This window comes from Lissotriton vulgaris, chromosome 9, assembly GCF_964263255.1.
Source record: "Lissotriton vulgaris chromosome 9, aLisVul1.2, whole genome shotgun sequence".
Classification (NCBI taxonomy): Eukaryota; Metazoa; Chordata; class Amphibia; order Caudata; family Salamandridae; genus Lissotriton; species Lissotriton vulgaris.
Genome location: NC_141697.1, coordinates 1,055,417,700 through 1,055,438,039, shown reverse-complemented (window position 1 = coordinate 1,055,438,039; position 20,340 = coordinate 1,055,417,700). Strand labels below are relative to the sequence as shown.

The 20,340-nt window shown below is 41.2% G+C and overlaps 1 protein-coding gene across 2 annotated transcripts in view; it reads right to left on the bottom strand.

Annotated features, from left to right (window-relative positions):
* Window positions 1–1,297: 1,297 nt before the first annotated feature.
* HDAC11 (histone deacetylase 11) overlaps window positions 1,298–20,340 on the bottom strand; it is a 274,240-nt gene continuing 255,197 nt past the window's right edge. For both annotated transcript variants that reach the window (XM_086939011.1, XM_086939010.1), the window contains exon 11: window positions 1,298–1,385. In XM_086939011.1, the coding sequence (XP_086795137.1) occupies window position 1,385 (1 nt within the window). In that variant the 3' untranslated portion in view covers window positions 1,298–1,384. The remainder of the gene's footprint in view (window positions 1,386–20,340) is intronic.

Below are 20,340 nucleotides of genomic sequence, written 5' to 3'. Positions count from 1 at the left end.
AGAAGACTTCAAACCACAGCAGGAGTCAATGCTAAGTGATTGAAAATCTAGAAAAAGTGGGCTTGATGAAAAGGTAAATGGAATTTACCCTAGCTTTTAACCACCACAAAGGGTTAAACCCCTTGGTTATTTAACCAACATCATGTAAGAGCTTCAATGACCTGTGTAACTAATTTCTAAGCCTTCTGGCATCACATACATGTCAACCCACAGTGTAGTTTCGCTCTGACGCACCCTTAAATTTGCATTTGAAAAGCATAAATAACCAATGCTTTCCAAAATATATTTTTTAAAAATAGAACATTATCAATCAATAACAGTCTTCAGCAGTAAGCTATGAAATACTCTTGATAAGAGGATTGCCCAAATAATCTCTTGGAGACATCATTTTAATAGCAGAAAAATGTATGGATTCTCACACAAGTAAAGCTAGTTGACGGGAGAAACTCCCCTAGCCTATGTTGGGAAATTTTTGTAAGTAGTCGATTGTGACTGCAGTTCATAAAGCCAGAAATGTTTCATTTACACATTATAAAAAACAATACAATCTACGGTCACAGGGCAGTGCAAAATATGTGCAATTTTAGCAATCATGATACCTAACTGTATAGAAATAGTCATTTCCATGGAAATCCAATTGAGTGGTCAAGGAAATGCGATGTAAATTATGGGAATACCTACACTGTTGTGAATTTGTGCATATGTATGCACATTTGGACTATATTTTCCATAAATATCTGCATTTGATCCAGTGATCCAAGTTTGACTAGCCAGACAGCCCTTTAAATGAAAACTAAGAGGCAGTTTTTACATCTAACTTTTTTCCTATCCGAAAGCATTCACAATTCTCGCAATACAGAGGGCTTCCTCATGTAAAGTTAAGAAACACAGTTTTACTTTGGCTATTTATGTGAATGTTAAATTCTGCTTCTGCATTCTTTGGATTTTGCGAATCAGTATTTCTGCTGTAAATCTTTTTCATGTGTTAGGGTTTGGTATCCTTCCAAACATTTACAGCTTTCTTTGTAAATTGGGCAAAATAGAAATTGGGTCATTTTAAAAACAAATAATCCTTCACGGGAGTTAAAAACGGTAAGCATGCATAATATAAATAAAAATTCAAACACAAAAAAGAAAAACCTCTTTATAACACTCTAGATGAAAAAAACACCTATACGACAGCATAACTATTTCATGTTACTGTTCTAGGTATCAACATTTTAATGTTTGCCACCTGACATACTAAATATTTTCAATGTTCTAAAGAACAGAACATATAGTTGCAACAGAAGCCAAATATGTTTTATTTGTTTATTTGTTTCAAGCATTGAGTAATATTTCAATCAAATCAGATTGTTTGCTTCCATATCTCAGTAGACTGTTTTCTGTGTAAAGGAAATAAATTGTAAAGTTGTTAATAATTATGCACAGCAGGAAAGGCACCTCCTCTACAGTGAAAATCAAAATGTTTAATGAATAAAAACACATGGGAAGTACAACTCAAAATATTTTACCATTAGTAGAGTTGTGCCTTGTACAGACATATTTAGCATACCCTGCTAAGCAGGGTTTAAGACATAAATAATACATCAGCATTATTTAAATTTTCACACATGTTATCATTCTAAGAAAGTACAAATTATCAGATAAATCGTGTAATAAATTATATCATCCCCCATTAAATAGTCCTTTTAAAAATATGACTGAAAACATTTAATTCTGAATTATTGTCTTATTAGTATTCACTATCTAAAATTGGTGTTTAGCAAATGTTAACAGCAGATATTTATTCATCACAAATTGCACATATAATCCAATACTACATTTAACGATAAGCCTGACATATCTGAGACATACTACTTCTATTCAAAGTGCATTTTTAAATATTTCATTTAGTCACCATCAAATAAATATTTTATATACCTGAACATTGCTCTTAAGGTTTTAACTAAGTAAACAATATATTTATTTTATTTTTGTAATTACATAAACAATTTGAAGAAAGCACTGAAAATCGACCATACTGATCACTAACCCAGTGACATCCTCCTTCTACAAAATACAGTGCAGTGAGTGATATAATATTGCTATAAGACATTTATTTATTTGCTTTAGATTTCAACAATATGCCACTCTTGGGCAACTTTAAAACATTAAATTAGTTTCAACAATGATGAAATATGTTAACAGCTACATATATAATTTTGCAATAACTTATACAAGATATAAATGAGGACATTAAGACAGGGAAAGACATAGAGGTATAAAAAGAGGAAATGACCACCTTAAATACGTTCTCGTAATAAGATGATAATAAATAATTCGAAATATGTTATATTACCATGTTCTGTGTAGAATAGATATGTACAACTGATAGATGCCTTACGATTACTTTAACAGTTGCAGGTCACACATTAAGGAAGATTGTACCATGATAAAGATATAAAGGTATAATTTTTACAGTAATGTGGTTGATGGATTTAAATTGCCGCAGATTGTGATAGGTTGAAAGATATAACAATGTGCCTAATGCTATTTACAAAGCTGTATTTTAATCATGGTGCAAGTATTTTTAAGACACAGAAATAACATTTTTCATATTGCGTATGCATGTTGTTTTAAATGGAAGTAAAATATTTAGCATCATCATCTGTTGAACAGACATGGCAAACTTATGTAACTCAAGCTAGTAGATTTGTTAAACCATTAGTAGACAACCTGCTGAATGGCAGGAGACGTGATGTTGCAAAATATGGTTATACGAAATAAATAAAAAAAGACCCAACCTGCCCTTGTATTCAATCTATTTTTTCATACTGAGTAGGTAGTGACCATCCCAAATATTCAAGGGTAGGCATTTTCATAGACTTACAGATGTTTTGAATTGCCAGCGCGGGACTGCGCATGTGTGTGCGAGGGGACGCCTACTAAATGCTCCTCCCTTCCGTAGCGGGATCGCGGAGCGGGCGCGTCCTCGCGTGGCCGGAGTCGTGCCAGAGTCCTGCCCGTCTGCGCCCGTCCGCGACAGGACGCGCTGGACGTGGCTGGACTCTGACCCCCCTCCTGGCCGTACTCCTTTACATCATGCGGTGCTATACTAGAGACAGTCTGGTTGCCATCAACCGGTCCTGGGTGACCTGCACTGCGTCTCGGGTGGATCCCTTATGCGGCCCGTTTTCGTGTGGATGCGGATGCTTCTCCTTGTCCGCCCCCGTAAGCAGGAGCTGCAGAGAGGCCACCCGCGCGGCCATAAGCCCACAGCCTTGTATTAGTGTTTGGAATCTCAATGCCAGGTCGCTCGTTAAGCATCATCTAGACATTCATGATCTGCTAGATGAGGAGTTGCCTGATCTATTCTGTGTGACAGAGACCTGGCTGCAGGATGCCGACACGGCCATTGTCAATCTGGCCTTCCCGCCGGAATACTCAGTATTCACTTTAAACCGAGCTTCAAGAGGCGGAGGAATAGCGCTTGCTGTTAAATCTTGCTATTCTTGTACGTGGCATGGGCAAAAAATCCCGGGTTGCGAAAGTGCATTGTTCAAGGTAACTATTACATCAAACTTCACCCTGTCGGGCCTATTGATTTATCGGCCCCCGGGGAGTGAAGTGGCTTTCAGAGCGGCGCTACCTGACGCCATTAGTGTACTGGCTACGGGGTGCTCCAATTTTTCCATCATTGGAGACTTAAATCTGCATTTTGACAATTCTATCAGTCCCTCGGTGTCCAGTTTTGTGGCAGACCTTGAGGCGCTCCAGCTGAATCAGCTGGTGGCACAGCCCACCCACTCAGGGGGTCATACCCTTGATCCGTTTTTTACTAATCTTACGGAAGCCTGCATTACCAGCTACACACCCCTAGCATGGACTGATCATTATTTGATACAGATCCATTGCCCTATTTCGGCTACTCAACCTAAGCCAGTGGTGTGCTCGGTTCCAAGACGACGCTGGAACAAACTTAAGCTGGATGAGTTTTTCCATCTCCTATCGGCTGACCCATTTGACATCTTGGGATCGCCTGATCAGGTTTATGACAGGTTTTGCAACTGGGTATCCAGGGCTTTGGACACCCTTATTCCCTTGGTAAGCTGTAAAACTGGAACTGGTAAAGCCAGCCCCTGGTACGACGACTCACTGCGGGCACTGAAGGTCTCTTGTAGGCGTGCAGAGCGGGCTTGGCGTAAAGCCTATAACAGCACGAAGAAAGTTCTCTACCTGTCGACTGTGAAAGTGTATCATCGGGCGGTATGTAGAACTCGTGCTGCATTTTATGCTGCACAATTTAGGAGTAGTTCGAACCCGTCTAAGGCTATCTTTAAGGTATTGAAAGACCTTACTGCCAAAAAAGTAACAACGACGCACCAGAGCTCTGTTGAGCACTGTGAAAAGTTGGCAGAGTTTTTCCTGGAAAAGGTAAATGCCATTTATCGGGCCTTTCCTCTGGCCACTCCCTCGGCTAATCCATCTCCTAAGCCATTACCATCTGAGGGATTGCATTCCTTACCTATGTTAACATCGGATAGCCTTGACACTTTGGCCCGCCGAGTGAAGTCTGGGTCCCCAGAGGATCCACTTTGTCCAGATGTGTTCAAAGACCTAGCGGCACATGATAGCTCACCGCTATGTTCTTTGATCAACTCGTCGTTAACATCTGGCGAGGTTCCACTGAAGTGGAAGCGAGCCATGGTTCGGCCTATACTTAAGAAACCCAGCCTGGACGGCAGCAAGCCGAGAGCTACCGGCCGATTTCACTCTTGCCGTGGCCGGCTAAGGTTATGGAGGCGCATGTAAACGCCGTCCTTTCGGAACATCTTCGCCGCGCAGACATCCTCGACGCAACGCAGAATGGGTTTAGGGCTGATCATAGCACGGAGACGGCTCTGCTTTATATGGTGGAGCATCTTCGCTCCGTGCTTGACGCGGGACAAATGGCAGCGCTCGTGTTATTAGATCTGAGCGCTGCCTTTGACACCGTCTCGCACCCGATCCTTCTGCTGCGCCTAGAGGAGGCTGGTGTCACCGGTATCGCTCTCCAGTGGTTCCGGTCGTTTTTAACCAACCGGGCCTTTAGCGTGACCGTCCCACCTTACCAGTCCAAATTCCATCCGTTGAACCTGGGGGTCCCCCAAGGCTCCTCGCTGAGTCCTACGCTGTTTAATCTGTACGTAAGGCCGCTAGCTGAGGTTGTCCGACAATGCGGCATGACGATGGTGTCATACGCCGATGACACCCAGCTAGCGGTCACGATCAGCGGGGATGCCGAAGTCGATGCCCCCAGGTTTCAACAAGGACTGCGGGCGGTCGCCAGCTGGATGACGTCCAACTGTCTCCAGCTGAACGCTAGTAAGACCAAGGTCATGGTTTTTGGCAGACGGCCGGATCTATGGGGAGAGAGATGGTGGCCTGGGGAGTTGGGTCCTGTTCCCATCCCAGTCGCCGAGTTTAAGAACCTCGGGGTTTGGCTGGACCCCTCCCTCACGTTTGCGTGCCATACCAAACGCACGGCAGCATGTTGCTTTGGCATCCTGCGCGGGCTCCGTCCTGTGCTTAAGTTCTTCGATGCCCCCACCAGGCAACTCATGATCCAGGCTACTGTCATCTCCAGGCTGGATTATGCGAGTTCCTTGCTGGCTGGTCTGAATCAGGCTGAGATCGGGCGCTTACAAAGGATTCAGAACGCCGCAGCTAGAGCGGTGGTAGGCCTCCCAAGATTCTGTCCCACCTCTAGTACCCTGCGGTCACTGCATTGGCTCCCGGTGGCCCAGCGGATCCAGTTTAAGGTCCTCTGCGTCGCCTATAAAATTCTGAAGGGGTCCCCAGCAACGATCCTTATGGCCCTCCTTACCAACTACACCCCTGCGCGACTCTTAAGATCTGCGGACCTAGAACTGGCGGTTGTGCCGCGCTTCAAGCGGAGTAGAGCCGGAGGACGCTCGTTCCGAGTGCGTGCGGCGGCCCTGTGGAACTCCCTGCCCCCGGCGATTCGCGCTATGAGAGATTTGCTTTCCTTTCGCCGCGCGGTGAAAACCTTTTTATTCTCTTAGTTTGTGTGTATACGTTTGCTTTTGTTTTAGTTGTGTTGTGCAGCTACCTTGTCGGGCGCCAGGACGCTCCTTAGCTGGAGCATCTGTGCGAAAAATAAAAACGCATAACATAACAAACATAACATAACAAGTTTCCAGACTGTGACCTGAATACACCACATTGTTAGATATTTTATATGAAGGCCAAATTTGTGAATTTAATGCAGAGAATGGCTTTATCAAGTTTGCAGTTTGGTAACTTTTGAAAAAGCTGTTGCTTCTACGAAGAAATTCCAAATCACAATGTTTCAACACAATAGGAGCAGCTCTTGTTCTTGATAGTAAAATAAATGGTTTGGAAATAAACAAATAAAACATGTGCAATGGCCATATTTAGAATATTGAATTAATAAGCACAACCCTAAACTGAAGGCAGTGATACTGCGAGTGCTAATAATGAATACCAAGCCATATGTTAATAGACCAGCAATGCAACAAAATTATTATGATTGTGCATTCTTTCATAAAGGTAATGTACTCTAGTGAATATAAGCAATGCATTTTTTTACATTATTACTAAAATAGTATACATATGGAACACAATTAAATTACAGATTTTGCTCACTGCAAGGTAAGAAACCTATGTGATGGTAATGTTATTAAGATGATAGCAACTCAGACATTGGTCACATTTTTAATACAGATATTATAATCTCTATGTAGGTTAAACATAAGTCTAACGTGCAATGCACCAATGCACAGTGGTTACAAATAGTTTTACTTTTTTAAGAATACTTTTCTTTATTTATTTGTCTCCAAATATTTAACACAGTCAATCAAAAGCTTCATAATGGTGATCATTAAAACTAAACATTCTTCTTCTTCTTCTTGTGTTAGCATTATTATTTTTATGTCAGGCATGTGCATATATTAATGCCAGAAGCCTCAAAATCAGTCCACATTCCTGTATGCCTTTTGAACGTAAAATAGATATGCCCTAAGAAGGCTGCCTTCATTCCTCCCATCATTTCTCAATAGTGGGGGATGGTGGGTTTCTCCATATTTCCATTCAATATGTCCAAGTATATTAGCCATAGTTCAGGCAAATTTATTAGACTTATTTTTGGAGTGACAGCTTCAGCTACTGCTCCTGCCAAGTCTTGTGACATAGTCAGAGCACTAATAACTTTATTAAAGTTCTGCCTATTGAATGAGGAACAGAAAACCAAACTTAGAAGTGTTTTATATTCCAAATGTTTTTGTTTCACTTCCTTAACCCCTTCCATGCTCATGACAAGGTCAGCTCGTCATGGGTTTTACCTGCGCTGTGCGTTTGACGAGTTGACCTTGCCATGAACAATGGGGTTGATCAAGGATCAGCACAGGAGGGAAAAAACCCCTAGCAGCCAAGGTGTTAAAGGTCTAGCCTGAGTGTGTTATACATCAGCACAGTTAGTACCTGTTTATGATTGAATACCATATGAGGAGTTAAATAAATTAGTGCATTTCTTTAGTTGATCCTGAACTACAGCAACAAACCTATACCAAATTACTTTGGTTTCCCCACATCAAACGTGAGAACTAGGGCTGATGCAGTTTTCTGTTTAATGGTCTTCTCATCTACTTAAGAAAGATATAGTGAGGAATGCTGATCCATTACTATTCACCTCAGAGTATTAGACTCCTCTAAGGTACCAGTGGTGCCCCTAGTATTCTGATTAGAAACTTTGAATGGATTACTTTTGCGTGATTGCTTTGGAGTGGACCTCTGAGGGATTCCCTTCTGTGAGAGAACATTCCTGCAACTTCTGGATTTGGCACAATAACTCTCTCCGCTGCCCTAAGGTGGTCAAGGATCAAGTGGGATTCAATAAACTAGATGAGGGGAGATTCTTTCTGAATGTGGCGCAGCTGCTGATGTGGTTGCTACAGTGAAATAAATTGTATTTGGGCAATTAAAGCAAGCCCTGAAGGAGGCACCTTGGACTATCTTCAGATGACTCTAGGTTTTTCCATTTCTTGTATCATAATCGCAGCTAGCGGAGTCAAACTCACACATATTTGTGGCTTTGACTCTGGCTACACACTCCACAGTCAGATAACAACCTGAGCAGAAAAAAATAACTGACACCTGCTATGATGAAGCATCATAATGAGTGCTTTTTACTCATATTATACGGTTTCTTATTAAAAACAAGGTTCTAGCATTTTTATTCTTTTGGAAGAAATGGTGCATGTTTTATGAGGCAGGTATTACATTGGGACAAAAATTCTAGGCTTTTTTAGTGGAAATAAAACCACTAGTTTTTGCTGTTCCTCTCTTCAGGCTGGGACCAGGTATGCTGACATCCCTCAATTAACCTGATTCAAATCATGGAAATAATTGTTCTTTGCCCAAGGTATTTACCAGCCTTTTCAGACTAGTGTCTGTTTTTGTGTCACTGATACTTATGTCAGCAAGAAAGAACATGAGACAAAGAGATGCAAGAAGATTCTGTGGTCCAGGGATTGAAGGAAAGGAAGACTGTCATGTATGCAACTTCCAAGAATCCCATTTAAACATTAGGTTATATTAACTATGAGACTGGCTAACTTTTATGGAAAAATGTTTTATGACTGTTCAACATTTTCTCAAGAGGATAGGTCATAAAGCTGTAATTCGACCTTAATTAAAAAAACTTGACAAAGTCAATAGGTTAGGGTTTTGTACAGGACAGGCAGGAAAAATGCACCCAAAAAGCATGTACACATCCAACACCTCCTTAGACATACTTGTGCACACAAAATTAACCAAGCACAAATCCTACATGTATCAATGCAAACAAAATCATATATTCATTCATCCACAAACAGTCAAACAGTGACGCAGGCACACAGACCAACATACACTTATGAAAATAGCCCAACAAACAAAGATGCCACTATCAAAACAGATGGACAGACATACAGGCACCTGGGCAATTTTGCATTTCTTAAATAGCAATTCCTACAGAGTCTATTTAAGAAATGCAAACGGGAAGCTTTGTACATCATCGTGAACAGTCACACTCAATGCACACACAATTACAAACAGCACACTTTCAGACTCACAGAGAGAGTGGGATGGACAAAAATGCAGGAGCATTAACAGGTTAATACATTAAGTCTGGAGAAATGCATGAATAAGACACTAGACTGACCTTATGGCACCAGCTTATGGCCAGCCATGTATGACAGAGGTCCTAACATTATTAACCACATGCATGCGGTGCATTTCCCGCTGTGTGCTGAAGAATGCAGGATTGCATTGTTTCATGATGAGCTCAGCTCGTCATGAGCACACGACCAGTGTACTGCATGACGAGCTGAGCTCGTCATGAGCAGCGAAGGGGTTAAGGAAAGAATGAAGCTGATTTCTGTGTGAACCATTAGCATCCATTAGCTTATACATTGGAAATGACTTGTACTCTGATGTCCAATAGAAGTAATGTCCAATAGAAGTATCGATTTTACTGCATACTTTTGGATTGGACAGGTGTGCAGTCCAATGAAGGATGTTGGCGCATTGCATATTCAGGGCTCTAATCATAAATGTCCTATTAATACGTGTATGTAAGACCTTTTCTATCTGTAAGGTTCCACTGATGTAACCAGTGAGAGATTTGGGGCAGAGTTGTTCATTGGGACTCAGCAAGTTGTTTAAACATTCAAAGGCACAATTTGATCTCAATTCTGAGGTTACCCATCAAAAACCAACATCAAGAAAACAAAATGGATGGCATGGATATGACAAGGTTATTAATAAGGTATCTTTCAACTGTCTGGAAATGGAAGGGGAAATGGTGGCTCATTCTGTGGTGTTGGTTGTTCCTTTCAGAAAGTGTAATGTATGGTCTATATAAACAGCTTGGCGTTAATGGATTTTATAAGTTGGCACCAACCTACTTCAAGAGCATGAAGAGTGCAACTCCTTTTTACTTTGAGCCATATTGCTCTGGAGAGCACTGGCCTCGCTTCAGCTAGACATCTGTGAGCAATTTGTCTTCTTTGACACCATGAACATCAATTCACCAAAATGCCAGGGGTAGCGGAAGTGACATCACACACCCTTTGACCTTCAAATTCACTCACACACATGCTCACTCATTCACACTTACACACACACTCTCTCTCATGTAAACACTCACCCGCAAGTATGCATACAACATACATTTAATAGCATTTTTATTTTCTTACATTCGCTGCCAAGAAAGGTCATACTCTAGCCAATTGTACTCCAATTTGTATTACAATAATAGTGATTAATGGGCCATTATTCATTATTAGTGTAATAAAAAATCTTGAGAATAAAAAACAAAGAGAGTGGAGCCCCAATAGATGTCCATAAGGATGAGCTGCCGCTGTGTTCCTAGCACTGATTTTGCTGCCCCTGCGTATTGGGGTCTCAAAGGCAGTGCCAGTGGTTGCCAGGGGCAAGCCATGGGTCTCGGCTGCAACGTCTAGCAACTCCTAAATGAAGTCCTTGATTGGCATAGGTAATGAATGGCCTGGTTTAAAGCTAATAAGTGTTGGGTTTGAGGTATGTCCAATGGAAATTAATATTAGGAGGGACACATATTTACTCTTCTGTTTATTTTCAAAGGATTGAGCCAAGAACGTAATTGTGGCAGATTCAGACACAAAATGTTCAGACACATAAAGTGTTCCAACACCTTATTTTAATAGGTGAATTATATATGGGACAAAGTACCCTCTGCCGTACATCATAAGGATATTGGAAGTCACTGAGAAGTTCTGTGACCATACAGACTTTTTGATAAGGTCATGAAACTTTGAGGTCATTTTCAGTATCCTTAGATTTAATACATGGTCACACCATGCCCCTTCCCAAAAACTAATGAAATCCTTGGTGTGTTTCTCTTTCATACAAAAGAGGAAGAATGTTTTCAAACGTGAAGAATAAAAGTTGAATCTCTAGTGCAAAATTAAGCAAAGCAGTAAGTTATTTGTTGCAAAAGGTTTGTTAGACTCAGTTTAATACAAGCCAGATTGTTAAATGCGTACCTGCGTATATTTCCGATAATTAGCAAAAGAGTGCAAAAACGAACACGTTTTGCCATAAATATTTCTTTTTTGATTGTAATTATTCATCTGGAAAAAGCCGGTTTCTGTTTTTGTTTCTTTAAAATTAATGTTTAATTACATTCCGTGGCCTGACTTTCACTCTGGCTCATAGCAGCAGGCATTGTAATTGAACTCAATTGTAGTAAACTATTACAATTGAGCAGCTAGATCATTTCTTCATTACAGGCAGAGGGTTCTCAAAAATCACCTGTAATAAGGAAAGAAGGACTTCTATATTGGAGTTGCAAGCATCCATGTGTAATAGTCCATACTAGCAACGATAAGGCCGGATTAATTCAGGATTGTGATCAAGAGACCTGATAGTGCAATAAATGAAGCTTCTGGGCCAGGAATGTCAAGAAAGAGGCAAATCTGTTAAAATCAGAGATTGGAATATAGCAGATTAATGCAGGAAAAAGTGTCAACTTAGATTAAAATATTTTAAAGCAAAAGCAAACTGTCTCCATTCCCCTACCCTGCCAAAGCATCAGAAAAAGAATAAAAGGAGACTATGCTCTGAATGAAGCCCATGGCTATTTGCAATTCTCACAGTGACTAAATCCAAGGTGAGTAGAAAGGTGGTGGTATGGTTTACGCTGAAGGAATACTTTTTTTCTTGTGTTAAAATAAATATATTTTTTGTAAGCATCATATTTGTGATACTGGTAATATTTGGATACAGAGATAAATAAATATTTTTTCATTAAGAAGATAAAAGGGGGACTTCGCCGTAATCTGTTCTATTGTTAAATATAAGAATGTACTTAATCAATAGCATAGGCTGATAATGGATTTAACTTTCTGAGAACAATTGTCATGGATTTTAAACGAGTGATTTGTGGCACTATGCAGTTTATAGTAGGTATATAAATGTTTCTTGACATAACAAATGTTAACATTTAAATAGGAAACACATTACAGACATTTAATTTCTTCTTCTTTATTTTAAAATTATGTTGATTAGTGTCACACGTTTTAAAATACAAGTTGAGTTGAGTTAAAGTTTGCCAACCTCTTTACACTATACTTTCTTATGCTTATACCTAATTCTGATGAGCTGCTTTCATCAAATTTTAAAGAAAATCACATTTCTACTTTTGAAAACCTCATTTAGTCCTAAAAGACGCACTGGCTGTTTTCTTATTCACAGACTGTATTCATACTAATATTTGAGTCTAAGAACAAATACAAACCCCATCACAACTTACAAATTCCATTCTACTAAATTCCTGGGTGTATTTAAATGATCGCTAGACATGTATAAATGACTGTCTTCCAGATAAATGAGTGGCACAGAGTGATGGAGTATTTTTTCAATTTAGCAGTCAGACTTTTAGTCAGACTTTTATAGGGAGAAGGAAAATATTTTCTCAAAATTTTTGTGTTAACAACGTGAAAAGCTCACAATTACAAGGCATGTTTTGTGGAGCTATTGTTACAACAATGACTACTGTGTTAGGTTTATAAGAAAGCATGAATATTATCGAATTGTAATTATTCTGGTAGTGCCCAATTAAACTTTCAATATTCTATGTTTCATTTAACATATACAATGTAAATCAACAAACGTACCATAAGTTAAAGAGGTATGAAAGCCTTTAACAACGCTGCACCTACCAATTTAGGTCTGTTTAAAGGGTATTCAATGCTTTGTCCAATTTACAGTATATTACTTATGAATGACCTGGTTATTTATCATTCATTTTCATTACTCTGAATCCAAGTCATCCTCGTCAAAGTTCTGCTCTCGGTCACATACAGTGCTCTCTATCCTAGTAAAACTTTCACTTCAGAAGAAAAACATTATTTAAAGTTAACTAATAATAAATCTGTCCCATGTCTACCAGAGTAAAGGAAACTTCATACAGTACATCTACCTGTTCTACCAAGTAAAAAACGAAGCCCAAGACAAGCTTCTAGGAGGAAGAGGAGGGAAGTTAACCTAGAAATGTACAGTACAAGGCTTGGACTCTAGGTAATGATGATTATCAGAAAGTAGCAGGTTTGTTAGCTCTTCGTCCATCTTCCTTATCCCTTTCCTAACCAATTGAGGCTATACCCAAGTTTGAGAAGTGGCTTTTCATAAGGCTTTTGGAACAACATATTCGATATACCAGCTTTGTATTTAAGACTAAACATTTAATAAACAGAAAAATATCATTATGAGATAACAGCACTCAGAACATGTGAGGCTAAGTCGGCCTAAAAAGCACACCCCACATGCAAATGTTAATGAGATATGAAACTGCGGAGAGGACCTAGTGGCTGCGCAAAAGATGTCTTTGAGAGGAGCACCCTTAAAGGAAGGCAATGAATTGGACATTTGACTCGTCAAACAACCATGTATCATCTATGGCAAAAGGATAACCCTAGTTCTGAAGCCTATGGAAGTATTAAAACAAATCCATTTGCTTGGGATACATAAAGAAGGACATCTACCCTGGTCCAATATACTAAAGGTAAAACAAAACTTTGATTTTCAATTAGACGCCCTCCTATTTACATAAGTGTATAAAGCTCTACTCGCATTGAACAGATGTGAGCTCCTCTCCTTCTATAGTGATGGCTCGGGAAAATACAATGAAAAACAATGTCAGGTGACCAATGGAAAGCCGATGGGACCTTGGTTTGAAAATGTTAGAAGGGCGAAGGCCCACTGTGTTCTAGAAAAAAACCTAAGACTCTTCACAAAGTAATGCAACCAGTTCACCAACCCTTCGACCTTAACAGATTACCATTAGAAATAAAACCTTGGGTGATAAGAAATTTAAGTCACTAGACTTTAAGGGCTCAAAGGGAGAGAGAAAATGCAGTATTTTTATCAGTTTACTTGGGGTAGGATTAAGATCTTTTGAAGAACACCAGGCTACAAAGTTCTTCCAGTGGCTATCACAGACCTTTAAGGTTTCAGCCAAGTGATACTGCTGAATTGCTATTGCTACAGTGTTCTAACACCCCTGTTCTTCAAAGACAAGACTCTCAAGTTCCAGACCAGCATCCTGACGGATAATAGGGGGAAGGGTTGTGAGTTGAAGGAGAGTGGGATTTAGTGGGTAGATACACAGACTCGCAGAATTGCTATTGCTACAGTGTTCTAACACCCCTGTTCTTCCAAGACAAGACTCCCAAGTTCCAGACCAGCATCCTGACGGATAATAGGGGGAAGGGTTGTGAGTTGAAGGAGAGTGGGATTTAGTGGGTAGATACACAGACTCGGGACTGCTAGATGAAGTAATAACAGAAGCCATGGACATTTGTTCCAATAAGGCACCACAAGAGGAACAGGACTCTCTTCATCTAGATTCTTTCTTAGAACTATCTTCAATGGGTCAGCAAGCCCATTCTGCCTCCCCAGCAGATAAACTGCTGTCATGTAAAGAAGAATGGGCCTCACCCATTGAAATATGTCCAAAGTCAGTAACACTAAGGTTGGAGATCTCAGGCTGCCCTGTCAATTGATATAAGGGCGAACAACTTCATTGTCCAAAAGAATACAAATGAACCTTCCGTGAATCAGAAAGTAGAGAACGGCTAAATAAATGCCAACCAATTCTATCCTACTGAAGGGCGTTTTTTCTCTCTTAGAGCCCAGAAACTCTGTATGGACTGTTCCCCCAGGATTCCACCCAACCCTGAAGGCTGGCATCTGTTGGTATCATCACCTGAGATGGAAGGGACAGCAATGTGCCTCTGCTCAGAGTTTCTGGGTAGAGCTACCAACACAACTCCTGCCAAATGGCTTTCTGACAAAGAGGGCAACATGGAAGTGATGTCCTCCAAAAGAAATGAGGAAGAGGTTCTGTGAATTGAATCCATCATTTTGTCCACCAACTTGAAGAACACATGTATGTGATATTGTCTGCTTCTGGATTTAGAAGCCAACCCACAAGACCGTGTACTGAACTCTACAAATGTCGATAGTCAGGATTCTGACAAGGAAGGAGGAGGAGTGGCAGAGCCATGCTTTTTCTGCATCAGGGTCTGGGGAGGACAGATTGGATCTTATGTGAGCCAACCACTCACATACATCAGCTTCTTGAATATAGCGTCCTTTGACTTCTTGCTCTCCATGAAGGTCATGAGCATCAGTCTGGGTTTTGGTGTATTTTGGGAGCACAAATATCCGAAGGAGTTTGATATCTTCCCTCTTCTCCTTGAGGTGGGACTTCTTCTAAAGTTTCAATATAGTTACACTTGGCAGAACTATTTTTAGCTTCCACTGTCAGGCAGAAGGCTAACTTCTTGCCAATGAGGAAGCAGCTTCCTGCCTTATTCTGCTTATTTAGTAGCCAAAGAATGAGGCACTGTAATCCGGCTACCACCCAGCCATGATGAAGCCACATGGAAATGAATAAACAGGGGTCACATGGGACCTCACAGCCTGTGAACCCTGCTTTTAAATTAAAGCAAGCATGGAACAGTATTGGCTATAAGAAAACAAAACTGCTATAGCCTTATTTCCTCTCAGTAAGAACAGCCACATCAGGAATTGTCTCAAGCATGGGCGTAGCAAAACCACTGTGCCTCTCATTAACGAGACCATTGGAGGATTCGGGACAGCTACAGCAGAGGGCGATCCTGCCTGCCAACAATTGCGCAGGACGTCAGCTACAGCATGCCCTATCAAAACGTAGACTGCAAGAGCAGGTGTAAAAGCCAACAAATAAAATACAACAATAAAATCAAAGTTCCTTACAGAGTTGGTAGCAACCATGCATGAGATAGGAAAACAGGAAAAAATCCTGTATGAGAGCTCCTTTATTCCGGTGGAGAAGGGGTGACGTTATTGTTAGGAACTTGAAGTAAATAATGTTTTTGATCTAAAGTGAAAGTTTTTTACTAGGGTACAGATATCTGTCTGTGACAAAGGTGGAACCTCAATGATTAATGGCTGTTATGAGGAAGAGGGAAAATGAAGAAGCAGTTCTCATTCTTTCTCTGTTGAAAAGTTTGTTAATCAATATTGTGTGATCACGTCACTGAAAAAACTGAAACATATTTGTGAAGGAAAAACTCATGCATAACAATTTGTTCAAGGAGCAGAGTAGATAACTTGAAAGTAACTATTTTATGTTTGCACTTTAAAATGTAAAAGCAACATTTACCGATAAGATTAGCGGGATGCCATGACTTTTCCTGAAAACAAACAATGCTCACAGCAAAAGTGTTGGCTGTAATGTGCTGTCCACTTATATTAGGACAAGAAGTGAAGAGGGCAGTTGAAGAAATTGTATTAAAAAACACAATGTTATGGGGAAGGGCAGACAAAGAAATGGAAGAAAACAATAACAAAACTGTTTTAAATAATTGGAAACTGGGTTAAATAGTAAGTTTTCTCAAAATAAACAGGGGGGAGGTGAATCCTGGGATCCCATGCCCCTCCAGCTGATGAAATAAATTTTAACTTTTTACAATCAAAAATATTAATTGATAACGAAACCCCACCTTTCAGAAACAGGTATGAACAGCAAATAGCAATGGTAGTGTAACACTATCTGGCTCATGGCACATAAGGAATAACACAAAGACACAGATGTTGCCAGTAACAGCTCAAAATGTAGCTAAAATATACAGTATACTGAAGCAATTTCCTTAAGTCTAGGATAAATGTTATGTTACTAACTTTCTTCGTATGATCTGTATTCAGTTTCATTTAGTTGATTGTTATACGTACATTTTAATAAAATGATTTACAAAATAAAACTTAGGCAATAGATAATTTGTTGATAATCTAACCTGTGTTACATAGGTGAATTTGTAAACTATTAAATGCAAATGTATTTTGTATCTCTGTCAGCAGCAACAAATGCAATAATAAAGTACCCAGTTGAAACCTACACCCAGTAAGAATATATGGCAAATGTGTAAGTGTATGTTTTATGTTGGCATACACTGCAAGTGGCCAAGGACATATCACTGAAAATAACTACATCCGTAGAACTTTGCAAACAGCTTTGTACGTTAAATGCTAATTTGGGAAAAGCTTGCATGTGCTAGATACATTGGGCTTGATTGACAAACGTTTATTGCAGGAGAGTAGGGTCTGCTTTTTGCTTTTCGCTTCACTGGTTTTCGACTTAATGTGGCTGTGGGCCTGCTAATCATTCCCACAGCCCAGCTGTGCTCTCTCTAAATTCAATACCATGTACTTTAGGTGCATTACAAATTGGACATTGGGTCACCTTATGAGCCCCTGTACAGTGTACTATAGGTACCCAGGGCATAGGTGCATCCAAGGCCTACCAGGGGTTGCAGCATGTATTATGCCACCCCTGGCTGGCCACTCACATTGACACAACTGGCTGATCACTCAGCTGGGGCAAGGTCGTGTAATCACCGCTTGCTTAGGTGTAGTATTCCTACACCTACCTTTACATATAGACACATATATGCCTATAAGTCACTCCTATGGCAGGCCATAACAATCCTGGAGGCAGAGTGCTTGGTTTTATGTGAGATGAGGCTCTAGCATGAGCTGAGCCTGTCTGCAGCTTTCGGAACCATGTCCTTATAGCTGTTCTATGATATAGCCATACCATATCCTCGCGGTTGAATGCTAACTTTGGTTTGGCTTTATCAAAACATGTCGGGTAAAGTGTCATACGCTTTGGAATACTACCCCTCATCAGTTCTGGTGACGGGGGTAGCATTCCACCCTTCTAGAGGGAGAAGACATGTTGTTCCTACTAATTCCGGTTAAAGTTAACCAGAGTCTCAGCATCACAAAATGGATGCTGCTGCCACAGACACGAGTCTGACCTCCTCCTGCTGGGAGTCCTTCCAGTGAGGAAGGCTTGGACAATAGGTTTCCTGTCTTGGGAGGTGCTAGCACCACCCCAGACAGGCCATAGTGTATTGGGGCAGGGAGGGCTGAATGAAATGAGACACTGCCTGGGGCACACAAGGTGTCCCATGCATAGCCCGGTTCAAACCAGTTGCTCCAGCCCCAGCCCCAGCTCTGGCGCGGAACTGGACAAAGGGGGGTGTAACCACCCCCTCCCTGGTCCCACCCATAGTAGGGACCTAGCAGGTAATCCAGCCCCTTAGATTAGTATATAGGTAGGAGCTGAGTCTAGAGACTTTAGATTTATCCTGACTGAAACTTGAAACGAAACTCTGGACCTTCGACGTTGTACTTGAAGATAGAAGACTGAGGAATCTCCCTTGTGGTCAAGAAGTGACCACCCTGCACAAGTAGGCACCATCAAGCGATCAACAGTTTGCTTTGCCGATGCTCCCACCGGAGCCCGAGCACAGAGCCTGACAAGACCCGGACTTCCAGACTTCCTTCAGCCCGATCCACAGCCACAGCAAAGCTGAGACCCGTGGAGGCGACGAGAGACGTGGGACCGGCCATCTTGGAAAGCCTGCAAATTGCTTTTCGTGCAACTTCTGAGGCACCCTCGAAGTTGTGCACTAGGGACTGAGAAGCCCCAGCCCCGAGCATCATCTGCACCAAAGACCAGCCCTTCACACTCCACGAGTGCCGCGTGGGGCCCTTTTGCATTTTCCTGCTCGACGCGTCTGTCCAGTCACTTGCCTGTTGGCTAGTGGCCTCTGTGACGACGAACCTTTGAATTTCCACCGCTGGCCTGGTTGCTCCAGGCTGGCCCTTGCTTCCCTAAAAAAGGAGAAGCCCATCAGACCTTGCTGGTCTGATCCAGAAGCCATCTTCTATTCCTGCGTGGGTTGCCTTAGCCAAGGCTTGTTGACTCCATTCCGAAAGCTGACACCGCCGACAGCGAGATCCTTCGTGGGACAGTCTGTGCCCAGCTCCTGGTCGTCGTCGACACCTCCTGGTCTACGTGGCTGCAGAGAAAAGCTTCACGACATCACCTGATTGCTTCGCGACATCGCCTGATTCCTTCCTGGTTCCTTCCTGGTCACTGGCTAGTGACCCATACACTGTCCCCTCTGCTTTCAGGTACTCTTCATCCTCGATCCGCCCATGGTTCCAACCGGGCACTTTTCTCCTGGTCGCCTGCAGCATCTTTCTTCAAGGTTCCATAGGATTCAGCGACAAAACCCGACACACTTTGACACTATGCACCCGCTTCCTGTAGGTGAGGTAAAGCGAGTACTCCGGTGCTCCTGTGGGTATTACCTATCCTAGTGTCCTAGTTTTCAGAAGCTTTCTGCTAGTCCATCCGGAAGTGACCTAAAAGAACCAGTTTCCATTTCTTTTGTTCCCATTCTAACTCTATGGTAACTCGCGTGTGTGTAAAGACACTGCACACGCCTCCCGTGGGCCTCCTACTTCCTATCCTTTGGTAGTACAGTATAGCCCCAGTGATTCCCTAGTCCCTAGGCCTATCTTTTGTTTGTGACGTGGTTCTTATTCCACTATTTTAGTATATGGTTTGACGTGCCCCTAGGGTGCTCCTGTATTTTGTGCAACTTATTGTATGATAATTAAGTATCTTGTTATGTGCTTGTGCCTCTGACCTCATAAAGAGTTCAGAGGGGTTGTGTTAGAAATAAATACATATATATTTTATATATAACCTGTGTGGTGTCCTTTCATTTGGTATTAAAGGGGTTACATATGGTAAAACAGCTGGCTTCATATGGCCTCCTGAGTTTAGCCTAAGACTGCTTTGTCCATGCTACCACTAGGATAGCTGGTCTATAAGGTTGACTTTACAACCATCACCAGAAGGGTTGTTTGGACTGATACAGGGTGCCCACTAGAATAGTGGACATCACATATCAGGCCAACTTCTCACATTTTTTAACTCATAGGTTCCACCTTTGTGGGAGTACCCCAATGATTTGCACGGCCTCAGCCGTCTTATCCATCTGAGAAAGTGCACATCTGCTCAGAAATTTATTTACAGTGAATTACAACAGTGGATGAGAACTACAGGCTTACTAAATATCTCAAAATTAGGCCCTAATTAAATGAATTATAAAATGAAGATTACAAGTGACAACCTTAATGAAACGAAACACATGAAAAAAGCTGCCAAGTTGCAGTGACCCACAAAAAAATAGCCGAACATCCTCGAAGAACATCTATCTTGTCATTTACATAAATCTAGAGTCTGCTTCTTTCATTTGTTAAACAATGTACAGGAAAATTACAGAGCATATAAAGTGCTATACACCTCCCGACAACGTATTGTAAACCGTGAATATGTTTAAAGATACAAATAGCATGTGTTTCTGTAATTCGTGAAGTGCAATCGAAAAAGTCGACAAAGTGCCACTC